Source organism: Pseudopipra pipra, chromosome 2 (genome assembly GCF_036250125.1).
Source record: "Pseudopipra pipra isolate bDixPip1 chromosome 2, bDixPip1.hap1, whole genome shotgun sequence".
Taxonomy (NCBI): Eukaryota; Metazoa; Chordata; class Aves; order Passeriformes; family Pipridae; genus Pseudopipra; species Pseudopipra pipra.
The window spans coordinates 15,458,564-15,485,282 of NC_087550.1; the positions used below are offsets into that span (position 1 = coordinate 15,458,564).

Genomic DNA, 26,719 nt, shown 5'->3' on the forward strand with positions numbered 1-26,719 from the left:
CTTTCTAACAGTGTTTCATAATTCATAGGGCATAAAGCATAAAGTAAATTTTAAGAAGAGTTTCCTGTCTGCAACTATTACCTACAGACAAAAATGTGGCAAAGCTTTCAATTTAGGATAACAAATAACTGTGGACTAATAATCAATACTGGAAAGTGGCTGATGTTTGTCTGCAATAAACATTCTTCCACTGATGTGTTTACTACCACCATGATTTTGCCAAGTAACTTGAACAAAAACATTTACTCCATCAGTGGGTGACAGAAAGAATACAAAGGTGTTCAAGACAGATGTTTCAATATCTGGAAAGATTAGCATCTTTGCATACTTTGCAACTGTATCTTATTGCAGATAAACCATTTGGACTAGGGTTTTTACCAGCCACCAAGCCTGAGCAAATAGCTGGGGGAAAGCTAATTTCAGGAGAGGAACCAACTCTTCATCAGCAACAAGCTGCTGCCTGGCCACAGAGAGCAAGGCCATCTCTGTTGGCCCCAGTCAGCTGTGGGAACCAACCCAGGAGAAGCAATTGCTGCACAGAACATGTAACCTGTGCTCTTTCAGCCTAACAGGCCGAGCCGATGGCAATTTATGCATCCATAACCTTTACCACTGCAGGTGCCATCATCCCAGCTTCCAGCCTCTTGTGCTTCAGCTTCCCAAAAGCGCAAACCCCCACCAGTCTATAGCTCCTCCAAATGAACTTTCAGGAAAGATGGGATAGGACTGTCAAGTAATTCACCTAGGTTTAGCTTTGCTTCCAATTGATGAATAATGACGAGCACAGATACATATTTATCCTTGTGCATAGGAAAGCTCCACAGCACAGAATTCTTCAGTTGTGGGAGAGGAAACGGAGAGACCAAACAGTGAACATCTACATGCTTTAAGAGTTAGTGCCTTAAAACAAAACACAAAACAAAACCACAAAGCAAATTACAAGAGTAAGGTACACGCTTGGAATCCAAACAAGAAGATGAGTACACTGGAGGTGGCCTAATTACCAGGCTTCTGGTTAAAAGCAAACCAGAAAGCTGACAGGCAAGGAACCAAATTCTCCCTCAACAAAGCTACACATCTGGGGCCTGGGTATTTTCCACCTAACGTTTTTCCAAACCTTGCATGCTAGAAAGAGTTCTTCTGAACTGAAATCTCAAAGGACAAGTTTTCTCAGAAACCAGGTTGAATCCCACCACGACGCTACTCTGGTGTCACTAATTAAACATTTGAGTCAACACAGGAACTACTTAAAGCAAAAAATTAAGTGAACAGTGCGCTTTGGGACATGAGCACTGACCTCCCCATACTTTGTTATTTGACTCTGGCACGCTGGCTGACTTGAAGGCTGAGTATCATAACTACATGATACTGAGGATCCAGGTAGGAAATTTAAGCAAGACCTACCACAGTACTTTTGCTTGGGGGAAAGAGAGGAAAGGAAGTCAAAGCAAAGTGTGAAATGGAGATTTCAGCATTCACCTTGGAAGTCCACCAGCAAGGGACTGTAACAAAAAAAAAATGTTTTTTTTGAAGCACAGGGAAGGTGGATGAGACAGCAGGGCAAGAATTAAACTGCACTGCAGTTGTGAGATTAGACACAGAGCAAGGGAAGGAAAGGGTTATGCCAGACCTCCAGTCTATGGAACTGATTTTTTAAATGGCTTATTGGCATCAAAGTCTGAAAAATTACAATGACTTACTGAATTGAAAGTCTGACACACAGCAATAATGTTTCTGGTCTGTCTGTTAAGTAAATACAGAAGCAAAAACTGCTCAAAGAGTGCCTTGGTTATTTTAATTAGGGTTGGTTTTAACTGGTTATACTAGGTGAGTAAATTGGATGTCCCACAAGAAGAAGAAATAATGTCACATTCAGACACATAAACACCTATTAAGAGGTTGTGAAACTTTAAAGAACTGTGCACCTTCCATTGCACAGCAAGTTGGGAAAAGCAATTCATATTCATAGCATTTTTCAGACATTTGTTTTGTCACTTCCAATAATTTTCCTTTTTGTTTTCCTTTACTGAAGAGATCACAATTATCTTTATTTTCACATTTCCTAATAGAAAAAAAATCCAACCAAATAATCTATTTCAAAGGTTGCTTCTGAGTTCTTAAGCCTTTTCAAACAACTGAATTATGTGAATTTTGTGCTTTAGACTGTCTCTCTCCTATTACTGTAGCTAATCTTTTACATAAAAACAATACAAAAAAAGTGCCTGTTTCCTTAAAATTTGCAGAAAACAAGAGAAGTTGCACTAAAAACCTTTCAATCCAATATTTAAATAGAACACTTATAAGAAACAAACAAGCATTCCTTGCCCTACTGCCTCTGACAGATACATTTACCTTTTCTTCCATAATGAAACATATTTTATACCATTAGAAATTTCTTTCCACAGCTGACCTGCTTAAAAAGCCATGTGTACAAGGTAGGATGTAACGTTTCATCTTACAAAAGGTACCTGTTGACTGACAGGCAAAAACACTTTTTCAAAACTGACCTAGTTTTTTCTCTAAAATGAAGCCTTTGCTGGTGTTGCTGTTCTGACAGTTTTCTTCAGAAGATGAAGGATTCCGCAGGAAGTATGTAATTTTTAGAGAACAGAGTAATATATTTAACCCACACACTTTCCTTCTTAATTTTTGCTAAAGAGAAACTTGAAAACTAAAAAGTTAAACATACCTGCAAACACACAAAAATCAGGCTTTGTGAGCCTGATGACAGTGAATAAATACTATCTCCAAAATCCTGACAGCAAAAAGGCATGAAGTGTGAGATGGTAGAGGGAAGATCACTTGCACAGCTCTGTTTGAGCCAGCTTGAGAATCAGCAGAAAACTCTGGATCTGTTACAACATGTTTGTTTCCACAGAACTTCTGCTGTACTCAGAACGGAATATTTAGTGTTTCTTTGTTCAACCTGCTGTCCTACAGCTTGTCTGAGGCAGACAGTGTAAACTCTGTACCAAACCAAGTACTTGCCCTGTTTTTGGAATTTATCATCTTGGTACCCTCACACGATTGACAACAGGGTAAAACTGGAAGAATAACTTTGTTTTACAATTGAGGGAAAAAAAATAAAAATACCAGAAGCATGCAATAATTCTGGATGTTCAATTTAAGACACTGAATAACATTTTTTAAAGAACGTGTCATCTTAAACTTCTTAAATACAGCTGCCACCAGCAGCAGCTGCAAGAGGTCAGAGCAGATTATCTCCACTTGCACAGCCAGAAGAAAAAGAGACAGCTTTCCTACTAAATTTTTTATGGTGGCCACAGTATGCCAAGCCTGGCAAAACTTTCATGGCAGAAACAAGCATAGATCCAGTTTTCCAGGTCAACATTTTACTGGTTTAGCCTTTTCTTCTTCACTCAGACCGCAATTTTTTTCATCAGCAGTGATCAAAATAGAGATCCCATGTGAAGGAAGGTCTTGTTATCATATAATCAAAGCCGAAACATTTGCTTGCAAGATAGGAAACCTCTTCTGCCAGAAAAAAAACAGGCTGTATGTCTTTGCTGTTTCGTCCTAGTATCCCAAGTGTGTAGCCTTTGTTAGAAGGCAAAGGGAAAAAAAAGTCCTCAGTATAGAAAATCCTTTACTACATTGTGCTATTAAAGCACAGCCTCAAAAGAGGTGGAATTCTGAATTCCTACAAACCACCCCAACGCCGAGTTCTTACTTCTAGCACAGACCACAGGTATCACTGAATGATAAAACAGAGCAGGAACTGCTGGATAACTTTATGAAGCATATCCAGCTACACATCCACCAGCACACAGTCATGCTGCTGTGACAGCATGTGTTGAAAAACCCAGGTGTAAACTTCTCACTTCTCTTTTCTTTCATGCATTGTAAGTAGTAAAATGCTTTAAATGGGGCAGCATATAACACGATGTCACAGGAACTCCTCAGAACCTCTCATAGCTATATCAGAAGGGTGTCTCGAGCTGATTTTATAGCAACATTTCTCTTCCACATTTCAGTCATTATAATTGACAACTTGAAATTTTTGCTTATAAAATTGTTGCCTGTTACTTAAGGAAAACACAGAAGGTGATGGCTCTGTTTCGTGAGGTCAAAAAAATGTAACCCTTCTCCATACAACAAACTTCTACCATATATGCAAGTTTGATGCCATAAGTCTCCCGAAACAAGCTCAACATTCACTTAAATCATACAGGTAGCCTGCCCAGCTACAGAATTGCTTTCATCAGGGGTTAAGTAAGCCTGGGTATCTTCTACCCATCACTTCCTCAATTAGATTAATTTTCTCCACCCAGAGCCTCATCCATCACTTCAGTTAATGCTTTATACTCAAATGGTGATTGGATTTGCCAGCTCAGCATTGCTGTAATTACCCCTCAAAGCAATGTGCTGGTTTGTCAGTTCCATTCTAACTTGTTTTGTCCTAAGAAAAAAATCCAAATTTACCAGTCTTGTTAAGAGTCATTACTGTTCTGGTGTTCCTACGTTTTCTGAATTTTATTTTATCAATCTCCAAGATAAAAAGTAAAAAAATTGTTATTAAAAATATATTTAATGAGCTAGTTGAATATTAAGTAACAGCCACCATGAGCGACAAACCCAATTAATGTATGAATGGGAGACCTACACTGTGCTAATAGCATAGGAAATATGTGAATAGGACAAAATACTTCTAAAGTTCTTCAACATAAGCAGTAACATTATGCCTCCAATTTAGTGATGCCTTAGTTTAATTTATAAAGACAAGCAAATAGGTTTTGTCTTTAAAATATTTATAAAAACACAGAAGTTTTTAGATAAGCTCTAAAATAAATTAATAATGCTTTAGGACAGGTATAAAGCATTTTTTCCTATTTTGCTTTCTAACAGTTCTACCACAAAACTCAAGATGATGTAAACTTCTGACCAATTAGTTGATATATTGCAAAACACCTTCTACACTATCTCCCTAAATTAATTCAGTTTCTCAGAAACAGCAATTTAGTGATGGATAACTCTTGTAGTGCAAAATTCACTTATTTCAATAATTGGTGTTAACCTCTAATGATGGCAAACTTCAGAGGAGGGGGAAAAACAAGACAAGAAAAACGAAACAAGTTTGTAATTCCTGGTGTTCATTTTAGGGCACTCACCCCAATTAGGAACAATTTGTATTAAGACAGCTGATGAAAACACTGCCTCTGGCTGTGCCCCTGTGTCACAGACAACCAAGTTCCCCACCATGCAGACTCTGAACCACTACTGGCACAAGTCTTACTTAAATTTTCAGGAGTATGAACAGTCTGCAGTTCAGCCTGCACAGTATGGAAAAAGGGAGATCTTTTTATCCATCCAAATCCAAGTAATTTCCTACTTCTAAGGCAGAACGTGCAGTACAGACCTTTCATATGGCTTCATGTCTGGTTCAGCTTTACCAGCTCAAGTGTAGGGGAGTAAGGGGTGGTTTTTTTTTTTAATGTTATAGTTTCTAAAAGAATCATTTAGCAGATTCCCAGTGGAGCATTCCTCACTGAAATTTTAGAGATTGACTTTCCAATTTAATGAAAAAGCTTATATCAACAAGAACTCGTTGTTTAACATGAATGACAAGATGGCTTGAAAGCAGAGGAACACTCAAGAGACAAAACATTAATTTTCTCTTTCCTCCAGTGAACGTGTTTCCAGTGACGAATTTAGCCTCAAAACCTCTTTTTCTTGATCAACAGCACTTTTAGATTTAGTACTGCAAAAGTTTCAAAAGAAAGGACAGCAAAGCTGGGGAAGAGTCTGGAGCACAAGTCTTAAGAGGAATGGCTGAGGGCACTGGGATTTTTTAGCCTGGAGAAAAGGAGGCTCAAGGAGGGACCTTCTCACTCTCTACAACTCCCTTCAAGGAGGCTGTAGTGAGGTGGGGGTGGGTCTCTTCTGCCATGTGAAAGGGTGAGATGAAATGGTCTTAAGTTGCACCAGGAAAGGTTCAGATCAGATACTAGAAAAGAATTTTCACTGAAAGAGTGGTCAGGCATTGGAATAAGTTGCCCAGGGAGGTGGTGGAGTCACTGTCTCTGGAAGTGTTCAAGAGACATCTGGGTGTGGCACTTGAGGATATGGTTTCGTGGTGATTAAGGTGGTGCTGGGTTAACAGTTGGACTGGATGATCTTGAAGGTCTCTGACAGCCTTGATGATTCTGTGATTCTACATTTTTCTTTTCTTTTGGGCTCAGAGCTGTACTTCCAATTAAGGCTCATTTCTTCGACTCAATTAAGAATAATGGAAGTGAAGGAGGAGGAGGGAAGGATGGTCAAGAAACACAATGTCACTGCATACTAGATACAAGCATGAGGAAACATGCAGAAATTGAAGGATTTTAGTAGTAAGAGTCTCTGAAAGACCTGGCCCTCCTCCATGATTTCTTCATCCACAACCCTCCGTGACACCATCACTTTAATCCTCCTAGTTTTGCCTTTTCTTCTCCATGTTCAAGCCACGTTTACTTCTTCCAGTAAATGCCAAGGAGCATAAAGTATCCACCAAAGCAATAGGTAAAGTAGATTAGGGCATTTTGGTTACTTTTCTTAATCTCCTTGGTCAGCTACTGTGCAATGGTCAGAAATACACCTGGGTCAAACGATCCCTCTCCAAAGGCTTCTCCTTTTGTGCTGTATTTCCAAGTACCTTTTCTGCAGGTGGATGGAGAGATGAGCAGGGGAAAAAGAAGGGTGTGAGGAACACAGGGAGATGTAATGGGGAGAAACAGGGCAAGAGGGTTTTGTGTTTTGAACAATCCTTTTCAATGAACACCACGAGCATAGAGAACACTACGTAGCTTGTAGCATTTACTCGCTTTCACCTGCATTCACAATTGCAGCATTAACATCCTCCAGGCTCTGGCCTGCAAAGACCCAAACAAAGGGAACTAAGAAGGAGCTAGTAAAAATAACACCTGCAAAAAAAAAGACAATTTCCCAAGTATATAAACGACTAAAGCCCATTAAATTTGACTTTTAAAATTTTTACACAAACTCTTGTATACTATTAAATTTACTTGCTTATGTATCACTCTTTAGACTTCTAGGCATTTTTCATAAACTTGTTCCACAGGCAGATATCCCAATTGCCTGTCTGCCTACCTTCTGTCAAGGCAGCAGCGTGACACACCATGAGGAGTCGGTGAGTTGTGGCCAATTTAAACACACCATGTGACTGCCTGATTTAATGACAGCACTCCAGGGAATTCAGACTGTAACTAATTAGATGTTGAGGTCAACTTGCAGCCATTTCTGAAGGGAAGACACTGGGTAATATTTAAGTCATAGATAAATATGTAAAAAGAGCTAGAAAGCAAAAGAAATGAAATATACACTTCCTCCATGTCAAGTGAGGATTTTCTAACAATTTACTCAGCAAACCAATTCTGCTGGGCCCCTGTAACTCCTCTTTCCCATGGAAACACACCACTAAAAAAACTGAGCAGTTTCAAATGCCTCAGGATTTCTTGGATTAGAGGTAATTAAGAAAAAAGATACCACTGACAAAAAAAACCCCAAAAAGCTCTTCAGGGAGTCAAAAAGATACATCACTTTAACTACTTTTTTGCAGCATGTGGGAGATGAGCACTCATCCTTAAGCTCAGTCTGGTACAGGGTTGCAAAATCAGAGAACAACGTGATTATTATGCTATATAGCAAAATTTTTTTTAGTTTTGTTCACAGATGCCTAATTACCAACAGAAAGTGGACTGCATCCTTTTGGATTATTTATTGTAGTAAAAAAACAACTGAATTAACTGTGCTAATGGAAAGTACAAACAAACCATAAAACTTAGCTTGGCAGAAGTTTATGAGAAACTGTAAACCAAATCATTATAAAATACAGCACTCCCTACAAATGCAACATTTACAACACTACCCCATCATTACATCAGCCTTTGACACTTCTTATACACTGAACAAACAAAATTAATTTGCCCTAAACTGCTGAGGAGAAAAGAATGAGAAATTAAATCTCCTACTTTGGACCTTGAAAATATATTTAAATGGTCTAGAAAAATGAGACTTGGCTGATGTTAAGGCACTACCTTCTGCTCCTGAGCTACAGGATGTAAGGAAAAGCTCTCCACACAACTCTCAACAGTGAGACTCATAGTGCCTCAGCTTGAAAGAAGTGCCTTGCTGTGAAAGAAGGAGAATGACAGCAGACTGTTTTCCTGGCGGGAAGGAAAGCCTGGGAGATCTCACATACACTGACAGAAAGATGAGCAGAGGCAAATATGAGGCAGACGTAGACAGAGAAAACCTGGAAGTTTCCAGCTTGGCCGTTGCTCCTAAAGATGTTTAACCTTGAACATCAAGAACGCCAAAGCTTCCAGCAAGTGCCCAGGTACAGGCAAGAGGGCCACCAGGCTGTGCTGAGGCTCAAGGGCAGCCAGAGCTTGCAGGTCACCTGACTGAGCTGTAGCTATGCAGGGAGAGCTCTGCAGCTACATTGAAAGCCAACACCTGCATCTGGCTGTCCCTCAGGCAGACTTCAAGGTAAATGTTAATTAAAGGTGTGGATAACTGCAAGGAACGCCACTGCTGACAAACGCTTTTACCTCTCAAGAGTTACAGACTATTTCAGGGCGAGCATGACACCCCACAAATTCAAAAGCATGTGTGGATTCTGCCTCTTGGCTTCATGAACAAAATAGGGGTATAGATATATATCACCTGTCACCAAAACACGCCCTCCCACCTGCCTCCAAGTACTGCCAACAAGCCACATCCTTTTACATTCAGACCCAGGTGGTGGTCAAATTCTGGGGAGGAAGAACGTCCATCTATGACTGCACTGCTTTGCTTCTCCCTGCACAGAAGAAAACACCCTCGACAAAGCAAAAAAGAAAACACAGTGCCCCAGGGACAACTGCTGGGGGTGAAAACACAACACAGTCTGAAAAAAGGCACTTACAAAATGAATGGTTGCAATGTGCTTTCCTCTAAATATTCAGAATCATAAATGCAAATATTTTAAAATTTAGATCTGAATAGCTTGAGAAATAAAGTTACTTCAAAATATACCACCAATATTTGCTGGATTCTGCTTTGTCACAGAGTTTTGAGAAATGAGGATATAATAATCTGCTTTCCAGCTTGTCACCTCTAAGTCAAACATGTCACCTTCACTTTGGCTTGGGTGTCTCACCACTGAGTATTCATGTGGCACTGGCAACTAATTTTAGCCATAAATGATGACTTATGGGAAGAAACAGGTAAAATAAGCCAACCCAGTAACTGCTGCAACACGAATGATGTGGAATTCCTGCCTCAAACTTGTGGCAGAGCAACAGCATGGAATCCTTCTCCTAAAGAACCAGCTTCTGCTTTTTGTGTCTCTGCATGAACATAAGCGTTTCCAAGTACTTGTAGCAGTGACCACCAAAATGACAGGCAGAGTAAACATACAAATCCCCCAGAATGAGCCACCCTTGGAAGGCACAGCACCTATCCCATGATTTGGAGCACACCCTGGGTGTGTTAGAGGCTGTCAACTGGAAGACACCAACAACCTGTGCTCAGTTGACCTGACCCCAGGAAAAGCTATCACAGTTCCTGAGAGAGGAAAATACTTCAACGGATACAAAATTTGAATTACCACCCACTGCTGCATAAGAAATTAAATTTTTTTTATATGACTAAATTTCAGGAGTATTTCTGGCTCCAATGCACACAATTTAAATGTAGTTGGGAAGCTGAAGAGGCAGCAAGAAATGGAGTGAGTCAGTCTAAAAGAACTACCAGTTGCTTGGCTCTTCATCTGCAGATGAAGTACAAGTGCCCCATAAAATGATCTTTCATTTTCCTCTTTGCAAGCATTTCTGTGGGAGGGGGAAAAATAAATCACTATTTGCTTGGAACTTCAGAAATGGATTTAAATGCAATTAAAGCTCCCATTCCTAGAGGATACAAAATTTATGAAGTTATTCTTGAACTCATCTCTTCAGATATTAAACTACTTTATGAGGAACAAAATGGACTAGAATAGTAAATTAAATGTTCAGTGACAAACACAAAAAAAGACAGAAAGAAATGGGATATGTCTTGCAAACAGAAGTACTCTATATATACCCCCGTGAGCTCTCTTATTTAAAGTAATTTTTGAATCTTTGATCATATACATGAAAGAAAAGATTTCTATGTCCTCCATATAGAGGTGTATAGATAATACATATGTTACCTACATAACATAGGAAATAGGTATATAAGATAGATCTATGCATCTATATTCCATATGTATATATATGATGAAAAAAGCAAATGTCCCAGTTAGAACAAGGTCTATACTCACTTCTTATTCTAAGAGTACATCTAAACATCCAATCAAAATCTAAATGAAATATACAGAAATGGCACAAAGACAGTCCAAAGGCTGCTTTACAAATACTGCAGAAAGGGTTATAAATAGTGACGCTGACAGAGGTCAGAGGTACAAATCAGGAGAAAGCCCAAGATGGAATATGCAAAGTTTCAAGATGGAATCCATCCTGGATCAAGATGGAATCTGCAAAGTTTGATGCTTCTTGTATCAAACAGTCCTGACCATTCACTACTGTTTATGACAAAAACCTGGAAATTACCATGGGAAAATATTTATTTTAAACTTGTTCCTTTATTCACAAAGGACTCTTCCCTGCAAGACTTACTAATGCTTTGTCACAAAAGACTTAGATGCCCACTATGACATGGTGTCTAATTATTCTAGGTCGTAATGCCATCTCATCACACCAAATTACGGCAATTCAACCTCTGTCCTTCATCTCTGCATTATTCCTCAAATTGTTTCCATCTAGATTATTAAAAAGTCCAAACACAACACAATTCAGAACTCTCAACTTTCTGCATTATTCACGTAATTTGGACCCCATTTATTTTCAGGGTTCTCCTTGAAACCATTTGAAACAGCCCCAAGTTTTAGACTTTGTGTATTATTTGTACCAAGATGCAGTATCAGCTCTGAGAAGTAGAAACACAGTCCTAAGTGATGAAAGCCTGGGAAGCACAAACAAAATTTGCACACAGTCCTTAGTTTTACAAAGAAGGCCATTTTGGAGAGTTATGTGCACAGGGGACGTGCAGGATAAAGACAAGTTTGGTGTCTTCCCACCTACAACTGCCTTGCAAAGGAAACCTCTATGCTCCACCTTAACAGCAGCGTGTTAACGACTCTGTCAAAGGCTAGATATTGAAACATATTTTCTTTTAGATCCTGTTTAAAAACTAATTGTCACCAGAAAAGTATTCTTACAGTACTAACACCTATTACGAATGAAAACATTTCAAAACTTTCACTGGTTATGTTGGCTGATTACCTGCTGCAGGACCCCAGACTGCACATGAAGAGTCTTAAGGGTATACTATTTATCATTTAGTTGTCCAAAAGTACGTATTTAAGCATTTTTGTTATAAATATGGCAATACTTCTCACTGAAGAAATTACGAAGGTATCAAAAAGTGCAGTAACTATTTTAACAATAAGCTTTTCTGCAGAAAGAAAAAATAACTGAGTAGAACAGAACACTGATGTTCTGTTCTGATCACTGCAGGCGCAAGTTCACGTATACAGAGCAGTGACTCTTCCACACTGAGGTCTTTTAGACAGATTTTTGGCATCTTTAACATGATGCTCATAACAAGTTGAAGGGTGTAAAGTCACTCTTACCTTCCATCTGCATAGTCTGCATCTGCACCTCCCCACCAGACATCTGAATCATCATCTTCGGCATCAGCTGAATCAAGATTGTCGCTTTCCTCTGCTAAGGGGCAGCAGACAAACTCCACACCACGGAACTTGTCTATCCCACAGGGCAGCAGCATACCATAGTCGTGCAGATTCATGCTCTTCTCACTACAGGACTGTAGAAAAGAGAAAAAAGGAAGAGCAACAATATTGTCATGGAGGAAGAGAGAAAAAACTTGTCACAGACCTTGAGAAAACATGAAAGGGCTGCCTTAGGAAGTCAAAGCTGGTGAACTGCACAATCTCTGAATTTTGAAATGCAATTTCAAAGGTCATGTCTGCATTCCCTGCCTGACTGTAGGTAGGTCCCTGGCTCTGTCCACAAAACCACTGTAAGCAAAAAGCTCTCCTTTCAGTTTTTCCCCGTACAGAAAAACTTGTCTTCTCTCATATACATGACAACTCCATTATCCTCTTGTCTAAAACGCTCACAGGCTCTGCTTCATAAACAGCAAACTTGAAGACAGACCAGTAATTTGATGTATTAATCCCAACCCTGATTCACTAGTGCTATCGAAGAGTTCACTGCAGGATAGATTAATATTTGAAATACCTGTCATACTGGAAACACACTGTATCTGGTCTGATACCTCTGCTAGTAAATTTCCTCCTAGCCTTGTCTGCAAAACAGTCATGCAAAATTATACCTTAAAGATACAGTGATGTAGGACAGAAAGATAAAAGTGATGTATGACAGGTGAAAAAAGGAAAATAGTTCAGTGGTGCACAGTGTTCTTCTTCTAGGCTATTGCCATTCCAAGTTTGCGAGTAGTCAAAATGAACTAGAATTCCCCTGTGTGAAGGTTGGTGCCTTAAATGTTTCACTTAAGTATGATTCAAGCAAAAACTGAAAATTTGAGAAGCTGCTGAGCACATTTCAAATTTCATCTCCAGAAGGTGGGATAACATACAAACTAAGAGGTTCCAAACAAAATAGCAGCCAGAAATCTTCTTGGAAGCTCATCTTGGCTTTTACTCCTAAAACCTCTCTACATAAGGAAAAGATGTCCAAGACACATTAGCAATTGTAATATTAAGTTTATTTCTGTTTTCAGTAAAGCACTGGTAAATTGTAAAAACTCTGTGCCTGACTGCAAAATGTGTTTGGCTAGTTCTAGTTCTTATCAGCTCTCCTACCCTTCTCTGCTGAATTTCATACAGTGCACTCTCTGAGGCCTCTTTGATTTCTGTGGGCACCTGGCATACCAATATCCACAATAAATAATGGATAATGTCCATCCAGGATGATGATTAAAGGCAAAGTCTAGGCATTTAGTTCCAAAGCAGCACTAACACAGGAAGCCAGGGGAGGCAGAAAACACAGTGGGTGTGGGAGTGGATGTGAGGAAAAAAGCAGTGCTATAAAACAGGGTCATTGTTCAAAGGTCAATGGTAAGTATCCAGTCACGGACTCTGATGTGCTCAGATTCCCATTTCCTCCCTTACAAAGCAGAACAAAATGCCATTCACCCAAACCTTCGGAATACTGCTCTTTGTTTTCCATGCTGCTGCTATATTTAAAGTCATGCTCAGAAGAGCGACACAGCTTTAAAGAAGGAAGGCAGGAAATTTTAAGACATGAATATACCTCTTTAGCAACAGTATGCCAGTGCAGGTGAGTTTCACACACATCCATCCTTTCCTGGTGAAGGAACTTGCACTTGTCTGGCACCAGAAGGGCATCACTCACAAACTCGCCCACTGAAAGGGAAAAAAAAAAGGAAAAAAAAATACAAAAAATATTAATTTTTCTTCCAGTACCTCATCCTGTTAAACCTCTATCTAGGCATAGAGCAGCTTTTGTGAATGAGAGGCAGGGTCTGTTTGCAGAGAAGTGGTGCTTCCATTATGACCTTCTTCCAACTTGCCATTGGAAAGTAGCTCCTGTCTTTGATGTCAGAGGTATTATGTTATGAAAACCTCAGTGTAATATTCTAACTTCCATATAGCCTGGGTGAAACTTGCAGGACCCATTGCAGACATGTGTGATGCAACATGAAGTCAGGGGATGGTGGATCAAGCTCCAAGAAGGGGACTAAAGGGGACAGGGAAGGACAACTACATTTTTCATCTTAATAGCAGTAGGGAGAGGGTGTAAAGTGTTCTGAAATACTTAATTTTTTGCACACAAAACAAATCTGACACCAACAAATTGCTTCAAACAATTCAAGAGTATTTCTCGTGAACCACAACACTAAGAGCAACACATTCAGTTATTTTGTTGATGCAGCCTCTTCATTGCAACTTCATTTCATCAGCCAGATGAATTCAGGTTAGCCCAGAAGGCTGATAAGCAAGCAGAGCTCATCAGCCAGGGAACAATATGATTCATGATCACCAGAGTACCTGGTCAGACTGAAGTGGGGAAAAAGGGCTCTTCACCAAGGACATAAATGACCAGACATTGTTCTGTCTTCAAAAGTAGAACAAAAATGTAAATGCTCATGAAATGAAGGACGCTCACGAATAAGAAGAAACGCAGATGATAAGTAACATGATTTATTAGACTAAAATCACTGTAATTCTGTACAATTCTGGTTTTATAATTAAATAACCTCCAAGCCCCCCAAGGATATTTTTTAAGGAGGAAATTACAGACTTCTTTCAAGAAGTCTGTTACACTGAACAGGCACTGGCAAAACCACATCACTCAGCTGGCACAAATGATCAGCTCCCTGAAGACCTGTAGTCTGTAACCTCCAAAAAACTACAGCCTGTAGTATCGGGGTGGTTCAATGGTTGTAAGGATGTAATAAAAGGTTAATTAATCAAAATGAGATGACTACAAGTTTACTGTTCAGCAGAGGGCCATCTCAGGGAGCTGATGAAGTGGCCTTTAAGGCTTACAATTAAAAAGTCAGTTTCAAAACTAACTAACACCCAATGCATTGAGGGAGAAAGCAGAACTTAACAAATATATACCTTTGCTAATCACCAATATGTGTATTTCATATTAAATTCCTTGCTGTATTTCAGTGCTTTTGATCTGAAGCCTTTAAAGTCAGTCAGTTTTCAGGAACTAGTAACTAGTTTACTTAAGTCACTTAACTAGGAAAAACCAGATTTTCTTATTTTTATCTTCCATAACATACTCTGATGCCTGCAAATTATTAACAGAAATGCTTCCTAGAGGTGTATAAAATAAACTTGCAAAAAGAATGAGTTAGAACACTTTCTGGTAACCCAAAATACAAAATTTGCACCTTCAGTTAACAGTCTCTGCTCCCAGAGGCATCACACACTAATCCTGCAGTGAAATTTGAACAAATTTGCAGCTTTGTAGGGGACCAGCCTGTCACAGACTTGAAGTAACTCAGTCCATAAGTAACTGGCAATTGTTAATACTTCAATTTAGTAAAGTACCCGAGCACTAGGCAAGCACAGGGCTGCTTTGCTGAAGACTCAAGAGCATGTTGACATTGCTCTCCTACAGCACGATAACTTAATGGAGAACTGCAGTTATACCTTTCCAGCTGTTCAAGCACGAAAAACATCCAAAGCAGTCTTTAGGGCAAACATTTCTATAAAGCAACAACAACAAAAAATCCTGGAGTGGGTTTTACTCCAGCAAACTCAATCTGGTGCTTGTGTGTGAGCTTGTGCCATCTGTTCTCTGACACACACAGGTACGAGTCCAAGTACAAACACACCTGATTACGTCTGCACAAAACTACTCCATTCCCCTTAACAGGGGGGATGTTAACAGGATTGCAATATGACTACAATATTGTGTGTATGAAGTTAGAAGGCAATTCATGGTATACCCCGGAGTGCTGTGCGGCCCTTCAGAAGGACCTTGACAGGTTGGAGTGGGTCACAGAAGAACAGTCTGAAGTAAAGCAAAGTAACAGGTCCTGCACCTGGGGAATAATAACCCCAGGCACCAGAACAGGCTGAGGGCTCACCTGCTGGAAAACAGCTCTGTGGAGAAAGACCTGGAGGTCCTGGTGGACAAGCTGCCTGTGATCCAATAGCATGTTCCTGTGGCCATGAAGGCCAATGGGATCCTGGGGTGGATTAGGAAAGGCATTGCCAACAGGTCAGGGAGGTGATCCTGCCCCTCTACTCGGCCCTGGTGAGGCATATCTGGAGTGCTGTGTCCAGTTCTTGGCTCCTCAGTACAAGAGAGACATGGAGCTCATGGAGCAGGTCCAGAGGAGGCCACAAAGATGATGAGGGGACTGGAACATCTCTCTTACAAGGGAAGGCTGAGGGAGCTGGGCCTGCTCAGCCTCGAGAAGAGATGACTGAGAGGAGATCTCATCAATGTCTGTCAGTATCTGAAGGTCAGGGCATGGCCCAGGCTCTGCTCGGTGGTGCTGAGCAATGGGACAAGAGGCAATGGGCAGAAAGTGATGCACAGAAAGTTCCACCTGAACATGAGGAAGAACTTCTTTTCTGTGCAGTGATGGACACTGGAACAGATCACCCAGAGAGGGTGTGGAGCCTCCCTCTCTGTAGATATTCAAGAGCCATCTGGATGCAATCCTGTGCCAACCTTACCCATTCTGGGATTCTGTGAAAAGAAACAAATACAACGTACCCCTGAGTTACAGCCACCAAACAAAAGATGGAGAGCTATATGTCCAAAGTTTTGGGCACTGCAGCCAGGGCAGACATTGTAGTGTCATCACAAGTATGCCTGAGTGTGCAATTAATAAGATAAAGCACACTAATATCCATGGGGAGAAGGACAGTTGTTCAATGTAACACTCCCTCATTATACAGAATTACAATAAATTAGGGTTGTGAAAATCTGGGCAATAGCAATCACTTGCAACTTTACATGTGATTTCTATTGCCTTCAGTTCTATTTTTTATTACAAACAAAATTGAACTCTGTCCATTATTTAGATGTACACAAAGCTCATGTTCCTTTCATGGTAATTACTACTGAATTTTAGGTGTAAAGCTCTGAACTTTTGTCCTATTTTTGTTGTTGCTCTTTTAAATAAATCAACGTTCAAGTAGCAGTTTGATGAAATAAACTGAATTCAGTTGACAACTGCAACATTTATTTTGCCTGGGCTAGTCTAATAGAAACACAAATTCATCAGAAGGAAGCACTTCTAACACTTTTGTCTTGCAGGCAAGCTTCCTCTTGTATTACTCCAGTACACATTTAACTTTCAATGCTGCTGAGTCATAAGACTTTAAGGATTCTTTGCTTTTTTTGAACGAGTAAACTGCAGAATACACAGGGGAGACAAGCACATGAGAAGGCAGAGCAATCCTGCACCTCCAAAGAGAAGGAGAAATGTGTATGGCTCCAAAAGTAAGGAAAAACTGTAATACTGCTTCTCTTTGCCAGGACACACGATGACTGAGAGCTGTGCATTAGTACACTGTTCTGACTGATGGAGAATTCCAGCCCAGTGCTGGCTGTAATTGCTACTACCAGGTGCTGGGATTGCAAAATTCAACTCCAGCATTATTTTTATTTCCAGCACAGCAACATACTGATTTGTACCACACCAGGCTGTCCTCAACACCCTGCCTGCAACACTCAAGTTGCATGAGCATTTCCCCAGGCAGCAGCACTGCCTTAAAACCCTCCCTGGGCCTAAGCTGTCCCCTTGCTCTCACCAGCACCTTGTCCCTGCTGCTCCCCGTCCACCCACCCAGCAAGCCATAGCTAAGCCCTGACCACACCACTCAAAGTGGGGCTTGCAAAATTTGTACAAAATCCACACCACAGAAGGCTGGAATCATTACCACCACTAGCACTACCTCTGCCTCATATTTATCCCTGTTTTCCAGTACTTCTCTGCCTTCTTCAGCACCTCTTGTATTTTGATTACAGCTGGAAATCTGTGCTCTGCAGAGGCACTCTAATAATAAACCATGATGGCACCATTTGTCTGCTGATCATAAATCACTAAACTCTCTCAAGTGATCCAACACACCAACAAAACAGCTACTTGGGTTCCAGTAGCTGCTTACCCACTCTTGCAGGGAAGGGCTGGACAAAACCAGACCCTGCTGGCTTGTGAGTTTCTGGCCATCTGGAGAAAACAGCCCTAAAGGAGAATTCTGAGTAGAGGTCATGTTACCACATTAAAAGCCACCACCCTGTGTCTACCCCTCATTTAGCTGAAGGCCAAGAACCTGCTGCAAAGCAAGTTGCTTCTTGCCAACTGAAACCCCCACAAGGTCAGTAATCCCCCTCTTAATACTGGTTCTTCACTAAGTTTGTTGCAGAATTCTTCAGACTACCCCACCCTGGTGCATCACACATCATTCAACAACAATAAAATTAATAATTTTATTTCAGTCAAGGACATCCTATCCTCTGAAAAATACTCTTGGAACAACAACAGATTTTTTGCTATAAGACCACAAGTTCTGGCCCAGAAATTTCATTTTTCAACACTGCAAATACTAAGAAAAGCATTAAGAATCAACCTCTAATAAAAGAGTGAGGATTATAGTGAAGGCAATAATTCACACATTCTTTTAAAACTTCTCTAGGAAGAAAAAAGCTCAGCAAGTAGGCACGTTCATAAAAGATGACTGCCCTAGCTGGTTAATGGAAGATATCAGGGCAAAGTAATTAAAAATAAAAATACTGCATGAGACATGGTCCTGATCAGCAGATTTTCCAGTCACTGCATAAAGTAGATGGGACATGAGCATCCATCCAACATTGCACAGGAAGAAAGCAAAGACAAGGTGATAAAGGTAACAAAACAAAATCTGTGACAAAACCAAACATCTGCTAGCAGATGGCTCCAAACCGAAAAATAAGCATGTTCAAATTACGTTCAGAGGAGCACTTTCACACAGAGCATGAGGAGGCAGCACACATGCTGAGACTCTGGGGCTCAAGGCTTCATTTCAGCGTCACGGATGAGAACAAGGGCCTCGCTTACACAAATTTACAAGCTCAAGTGCCTGCACAGTACATATTTGAGAACATTCAGAGAAATGTGTTATTTCCCCGAGAGTTTGCACTGATTATCCAGAGCCATCACACACTTCATATGAGCACCAAAGAGCAGTCAACCCTGCATCTTTCCCCGTCCTACTGCCACGAGGCTTTGCACTGCCCTGCTCCCCTGGTGCAACACCTCTGCCAGCCCTTGTGCCTGCCCAGCCACATTTCTTTACCACTTATTATGCTACACGTACACTGTTGCATCTATTTAAGCAGCCACATAACTTTAGGTACTTTCATTAATTGAGATGCTTACCAAAGTCTTTATGTGTGATGCTTTCTCACTTGGCAATTAACAGTTAGCTACAACCTGCATCAGACTGCAAGCCAAACACACTGGTCTCAACTGCAAAGTAGCAATGCTTTCTTGAACATGCTTTTTCTTTTCTTCAGAAGTCCAGAAAAGCAGAGAAGATGGGAAGCACCTAGATACTTTAAGAATGTGTTTAATTTTTCAGTAAAATGGTTCAGTAAGCACAATTACCCAGCGATAAAATGAACCGTAGTGCATTCGCTATATTAGAGTCTGTACCTTCAGATGAAGAGGGAGAGGCTGTGTCTGTCAAAACCTGGTTTGAAGGAGAGTTTGCTGCAGTGCCAGCCCCCAGGGATGGATGCCTTCCTCAGCCCATGGCGAGGCTTTCTTCTGAACTTGAGCACGACACATGTTAAGCCACACTATTAAACATCTTCAGTCTAGCTTGAAGGATTTTAACAGTCTATGGTAAACAAGGGATTTGCAGATTTCTTCAATTTCAAATCTAATTTTAAAATGGAAGCTAAAGGCCTCTCCCTAATACCTAATCATGAGCCAACAGGAAGGCAAGGTGGGACTGGTAATATAAGACGTCTGTGTCCCAGCAGTCTGAACCATGTATACTTTTCTGTTGAGTAAACTCCTGCCCATAAAACTTCCTCCAAAAACAGCTCTGTAGGAAAACTGTTCCCATTCCACCATTTTATCTGTAATCTATTACATGAATTTCGGTTAGAGACCCTCAGCATTGCAGACAGACAGCAATGCAGACCCGAAATTCAAGGGTAGGAGCAGAAATAACAGCACGATCTGCACATCCACCTCTGGAGCATGAAGTGGGAACAGCTGCAGGTCTTCTGTCTTCCAGAGGCTCGGCCAAAACCAAGAGTGACCCTAGACACTTCTCTGTATCATCCTTAAGTTCCAAAAAGTTATTTCCCATAGAGGTTTTTTATTATTTTTTGAGCAAAGCCATCCACTATGCTTTAAGCATCTGAAAGGCCAGTGGTTCTCCAACAAACATTTTCACAGCATCAAAGCAAGCGTCTCTAGCTTTATTATTCTTTTCTGCTTCAAAAAAGTCCTTGAATGCTTCTGTATTCCTGCTTTCAACCAAACTTGAAAAGGTAAAGAGTACACCCACTAAAAAGTGGTTTATTTTTCTCTTATTTAGTAGGCATAGCAACAAATACACTCTGATGCAGTATCTCTCAAGTAAAACACCTTTACTATTCACAACATTTATCCATTTATTAGGCTACAAAAGGCAACAATTTGGGATGAGCAAAGCTCTACTATTAGATTAAAAACTGACTGGTAATTCTAGCTGTACTATAGTGTCCTGATGCTCCTACAACAGTTGAGAAATCAAGACAATTAAGATACTCTTCAATGACAGTGGGATGGCACAAGACATACACTTGGGACACAAGATCAAGGTAAAAGAAAACCCCACTGTAATGGACTCACTGACACCTAAATATCCACACGTGCATGATAACAAGGAGCTTCAGTCTTGATATATCACATGTTCTACTGTGATTTTTGGAAAGTCCAAATACCTCATACAAAATTCTGGAGTCAAAGGGTTAAAACCCTTTAGGTACAATCCATCAAAGTACACTTGTTCGGACTAAAATAATCAACTATATACAAAGAAATATACATGTAATTAATTCACATTATTATGTCTTCATTTTCATAGGGTGCCATACATTAAAAAGAGTTATTTCTCAAACCTTCTTCCTCCTTCCTCTGCAGCTCTTCCATCACAGACATAAGTGGAATTTCTGCTCACTTTGCTATTTTTTTGCCTGACTGAATATTCTGATAAAATTGTCTTCCTTCCCAGACAGAACACAAGGTCAGGTTTGATGCATTACACCAATAACAGATACATCTGTTTACATGCAAGAAGATTCAAATATACATCATCACACACTCTGGCATATTTATACACAAAGCATATAAACATTCTTTAAAAGTCCGCAGTACCTCAACAGTTCATTGCAGCATTAAGTTCATTTACTTCTCTCCTGCTTTTTACTTGTCTCCCCAGTCTTCACAGGAAATTTTTGCTGGGAGTTCACTAAGACACCTTTTCTGTCCCTCTCTTGCTCATTAATGCAACACAGAAGAGCTGTGCTAAAGTCCATTACCCCACCATTATGGGCGATGCCACACGGTGGGATTCCTGCTCCTGTCCCACCTTCCTGAAAGGCCACAAAGTCAAAAAATACCCTCCCAGAAGCTGTTATCAGTGTGACCAGCAGCAAAGGTTACCCAGAAAAAAGGCTATCTGACGTGTTTCCCTGTCCATTTTCTTCCTCTAGGCACCAATCACTCACACTAGCAAACTTTCTTGGCCTGCATCACAAATCAAAATGTTGCCTCAGTCTACTAAGAAACAGGTCCAAAAGCAGCCTGCAAAATTCATTTGGGGAAGAAGAGAAATTTCAGGATTGAGTTGCTCTCCCTTCCCATTTCTCAGTGCACAGGTTACATCTGCAAAGCTTCTCCCACATATGAAAGAGTATTTGTTGCAGACACAGCTCCCTTCCCTCCTAATCATATGATCCTGCCTAATTTACTGCAATTTGTAAGTTAGAAAATGGCAGGAATAACGAAGTCTAGAGATGTCACTCTGGACAGCATGACTCTATCCTGCCTCAGTTACAAAGCTTCTATGTGATTCTGCCCAAGTAAAACCCTTTTCTCCTCCTCCCACACTGTGCTTAATTGCTTATTGCTCCTTCCCCTGACTCCTCTGCAGCCCCAGCAGACTTTTCAGATCCACTTTTTACTTTTCACTCCATTATTGCAGCAGTCCTGTTTGACAAATCTGTTAAGAGGAAACGCTCAGCTGCTCTAAAGGGCTGGTGAACGCACTGGTGATGGAAGCATAGCTGCTTACAGTGGAAAAAAAGACTGTGAAGGATGCCACCTGTGGGTGCTTGCTGCAGGGTCATGGGTAGGGTTTTTTGGTGGTTTTTGGAGCAGGGGGTTGATTTTATTGAGATTCCAGGTCCCATCCTAAACTGACAGCATACAGAATAACAGAAGGAATTACTGGGCTCCTCAAATGGGAAACTAGAATAATCAAAAAAATTACTGGAAATTGTTTGTTCTACAGAAAAGTCAGTAAAAGTCACAGAAAGGAATAAGCCTGAAAAAAAAGCAGTACCAGAAAACTCTAAGGAACAAATTCTAAATGTGAAAGGCTTAATGAGACCATTTTGTGAAGATTTAATAAGATTTTATCAAGATTCCCTCCAAGCAGAATTCTGGCCACAACTCAGTAGAAGAAAAAAAATCCAGGAGGAAAATAGGATAGTGGTATCTCCAAAGATAAAAGCATTTTCACTCTAAAGGAAGTATTTGCCCTCAGGGTTTGCCTACACAGTACTGCCTGAAAGATGCAGTTATATCCCTGCCATGACATGCCATTGCCATTCCTTTAGGAAAATATCCTGTCCCTGCATAGCTTTGTTCAGCAAGGTGCAGTGAAAGAAACACAGAAATGTTGTTCCTCAAAGCACTGACCACCTCAGCCTGAAAAGGAAGTGCAAGGGACACAAGAGATAAGCATAACCTGATCATCCATGCCCCCCATGTTTTTCACTATCATGAAAAACAAAAACTGAGATGTTTTCTTCATAAATATTTCTTCTTCTTCTGACAGTCGAATTCTTTTGCTTCCACGCTCAAGTGCACACATCCCTGCCAAGTACTTACATGTAGGGAGCAGGAGTGCAAGGAATGGGAAACAAAAGGGAAAGAAAATCAAAATATTTCTGAACCTCACCTCATATGCTAAGGACTTCCCATCACCAGAATGGCACAGCAGAAAAAAATCCAGGTATTTGGGAATCCTCCTTTTACCAAGGTAAGATTCTTCTGGTCCTAATTTTTTTTTTGTGTGTGTGTGCTGACAGGGCTAAAATACAGAGCAATTCTCCATCAACCAGGGTTTAAATCCACCAAAGGCCTTTTGTTCTCCACTTTTCATAGTGCTTAGCTAACAAAAGCCATCATTGGGCAGGTCCCAAGGACCTCAGAGTCACTGGCTGCTGAGACAAGCGGGTAAAACAAAGTATACCAATATGGACACCAAATGGTATTTGGGGAACTGGCTGGAACACAGGTTTTCTTCTAAGGAAGCACATTTTCCAAGAACCTCTGCACCACAGGTAAAAAACACCCTCTGGACTGACTAACCCAGGAAGGCTCAAGAGGAGGAAATATGAATGTCATACATATGGGTGCTACATGTTCTTGGTAGAGGACAGCCTATTACCTCAAGGAAGGACCTATTTCATCCTCAGGACAAAGAACGGTCATCTGTACACCTCTAAAACAGTTTTTATACCAGAATCACGAGTCTAGTGTTGAGATACTGCTATTAAAAAAAATCGGGGACACTTAGAAAAAGCCTCAGGTGGAGTGAATTCTTTTGCTGAAACACATTCTTTTCATAATTTTCAGGCTCTTCCTTTATATAAAGTACATTTCGATTTTTTTCACATGCATCTCAAAATATTAATTGCCTCCTGTCTTGTAGTCTTCTGACTTCTCTGAGATTCCCTTTATTCCCTGTACTCATAAGCTTAAGTTCTCTCTCATTTGCACATTTTTTCATGACTGATGACATCCTTCACCATTCTGCCAGGCAGGACACTAAATAGCAGAGAATGGCATGACTCAAGCACTAAACAAATACCAAAAAAGAATGCTGAGAGAACTTGTGTATGGAAAGCCAGCACAAGTTAAGAGCTCTTAGTTCCCACAGGAGGTGACAGACAGGAGCAGAGCTGCACTGAATATCACTGGATCATGTTTCCCACCAACTGGTCCCTCCAACTACTGTCCCTGACACTGCCAGGGAAGCTGTATCTCCCATGCTCCAAATTTATGAGAAAAGCTAGAGATACGTGTGTCATGGTATGTATCTGGCAATCACAACATGGAAAAAATAACAGTAAGGAAAAGCTGAGGAGGTGTGATCTCATTTGATGACACAAGATCAACACAGGCAAAGCACTTCTTAATTTACAGGAGCTCTTTAGTTTCAGGTGTGAGTGCTGGACCTCTTCTTCAGGGCTCTCTCCTGCACCATAATGGAGTAACTCAATCAGCACTAGGGAGACATCAGATAAAGAGAAATCCCCCTTGTTTGGTTTGAACTGTTTTCAATTGGTATGTTAAAAAGTTATGTAAAGTATGCAAGTCCTTAACCATTCCCAGACTTACTCAAGGCAACATTCACTCTTCTCTGTACTGTTTTTATGAAGTTGGTTTCCAAAAATGTCAAAAGAGAACAAAAGCCAGTCGCTTTTAAAAAATAAAAACATCTCTAAGAACCTTTTCAGAAATTAACAAAATTGCATACCATGACTGGATAAAGATGACTGATACTGCAGGACCCATTTTAATGTTCTTCCTTATATTTAGATATAAATACCAAGCATCACTTAGTGGTATTTCTAAAGAGCAGATACATTTCAAGCCTTAAGGAATCTTGTATTGTGAGTCTTTTTTTTTCCCCCCAGCTGCCTTCAGGTTTTCACAATATGTCTGAATTTCCAAACAGATTATGCTTCATAAATGCTACCAAATGCAGAAATTTGAACACTGCAGCTATTAACATCACGTTCAGTGTGCTGGCTGAGCTGCACAAGGAGCTGCAGGCTGGCTGTCAGTGTTCCTGCTCCCTCTCTCACAACAGACATATTTTGCAGCAAGATCTGCAAACGCAAATCTCCAAGCGGTTTAAAATTTCGTGCCTCCCTGAAGTGGCTCTTAATGCACTTCACTACATAAGATGTACCTGGAAAATGGGCTCTAAAATGGCAACAACATCCAGTAAGAAGTAATTGAATTAATTCGTTTACACCCTATGTATTTGTACCAGTAACTTACTAAAGACACCGATTAAACGGAAGGATGGCATAAAAGATAAGATGCTTGGAAATAATTCAGTACAACCTGGACCAGTAATCCCTGTGCTTTGCATTATTATATGATGAGATGGGCAATTCTTGGTAATTGGAGTAAAGCATCAGGTATTAGGAGTGAAGCTAGAGAAGGCCCCACTAGTCACTGATGTGTAGGGGGAGTAATGACCATAAGCCCATAGATCAGTGCAAAGAATGAAACTGCTACAGACATTTAACATTTGGCCATCAAAAGCCATTTCAAACACCAGCATTCCAATGGGGAATATACCACATTTTAAACAAGGAAATGTTAACTTCAGCAAGGTTTCAGTTTTATTACCCCAGTCACCCCTTCCTAAACACCTTCATAGGGCATGCTTCTTCATAAAAATTTGAATTCTTTTTACTTCAGTAGATATTTAATTCAGTTGTTGATCTCCCTCTCTCTCTTCTGGCAAAGAACAGAAATCAGTACGAAATCAAGTTCAAGCAGCAAATGTTTCTGCAATACCATCTTGTGCAAAGGCTCTGATGAGTGAATAAGTAACTCCATAAGCAGCTGTTGAAATAAATAACTCCATAAGCAGCAGTTGAAGATCAACTTTGCAGAAAAACAGATTGTTGATTATTAACACCCTGAGCAATCACTTCCTGTAATGCCACTGAGAACTGAATGTTTTATTTGCCAAGATGAAACTTACTCTGAAATTGTTACTACTTGTGGGTGAAATACTGCACTGTATTACCAGAGATGTGGGGAAACAAGGAACCACTGTGAGGCTTTGCAAAGTCTACAGGTAACCAGATTAAAAATTACCTGACAAAATGTGATTTTGCTCTATAGAGAGCAGAGCCTTTACCCATCTGGCAGGAAGGGTAAAGGCAGCGTAGTCTGGCAGCTCAGCCTTGAGGGCAGCTGGGATGGGACAGCTTGAGAGAAACAGAAGAGCCGACTCACACATGGCAACTCAAGGAAGCTAAAGAAGCAGATGGATGGACTGAATGCAATGTCACGTTCTGCATTCAGCAAGCACCACTTTTTACAAGTAAAACACAGCTGATAAACACTGGCATTTCTTCATGTGAGGATAATTCTGACCGGCCAGGTTTTTAAGTATTAACGTAATAGAGAACTCCCTGAAACCTGTCTACAACTACAACATACTGGTTTTCCAAAGAACACCTTCATGTTCAGAAGCTTCAAGTTGTTTGATTTATAAACCAGGTTCAAGTACAAGGTTCAAAGCAAAACCTGACTGATTTACATATTTTAGAGATTACAGAATCTGAGGGAGTTTCCTGATGTGTGGAGAAAGGCAGAAGCTGCAACCACATAGAAAGAAAAACGATTCGGGAATTACAGGCCAGTCTGCCTCACTTTCTGGGAAAATCATGAACCAAGTCCTACTGAAAGCCATTTCTGGGCACATGGAGAGGATGATGATTAACAATAGCCAAAACAAATTTAACAATGGTAAATCGTGCTTGATTCACCTGATTTGCCTTCTAGGATGAAGTGGCAAGATTGTAAAAACGGGGCAACAGATACTATCTACCTTAATTTTAGCATCTCCCTCTCACAACATCTTTGTATCCAGGTTGGGATGTTAGGGTTTGCATAGATGCACTCCTAGCTGGGTGCAAAACTGACTGTGCTGTCGAGCTCAGTGGGTGGTGACTCATGGCTGTACTGTACTCATGCCCTTTACCTGGAAGGAAGGAACAAGTACAGCACTTCAGGGCTTCGTTTTGGCACTTGCTTTGTTTAATGTATCTGTCAATGAGGAGAAGAGAAGCTGGCTAATGAGGAAGACAGCACATTAGATTAGACAAATCAT

The 26,719-nt window shown here is 40.5% G+C and overlaps 1 protein-coding gene across 4 annotated transcripts in view; it reads right to left on the reverse strand.

Annotated features, from left to right (window-relative positions):
* Positions 1 to 26,719, reverse strand: part of APP (amyloid beta precursor protein) — a 204,243-nt gene that overhangs the window by 92,573 nt on the left and 84,951 nt on the right. For all 4 annotated transcript variants that reach the window (XM_064644010.1, XM_064644008.1, XM_064644009.1 and 1 more), the window contains exons 4-5: positions 13,341 to 13,453; positions 11,675 to 11,868 (exon numbers count right to left, since the gene is read on the reverse strand). In XM_064644010.1, coding sequence (XP_064500080.1) covers positions 11,675 to 11,868; positions 13,341 to 13,453 — 307 coding nt within the window. The remainder of the gene's footprint in view (positions 1 to 11,674; positions 11,869 to 13,340; positions 13,454 to 26,719) is intronic.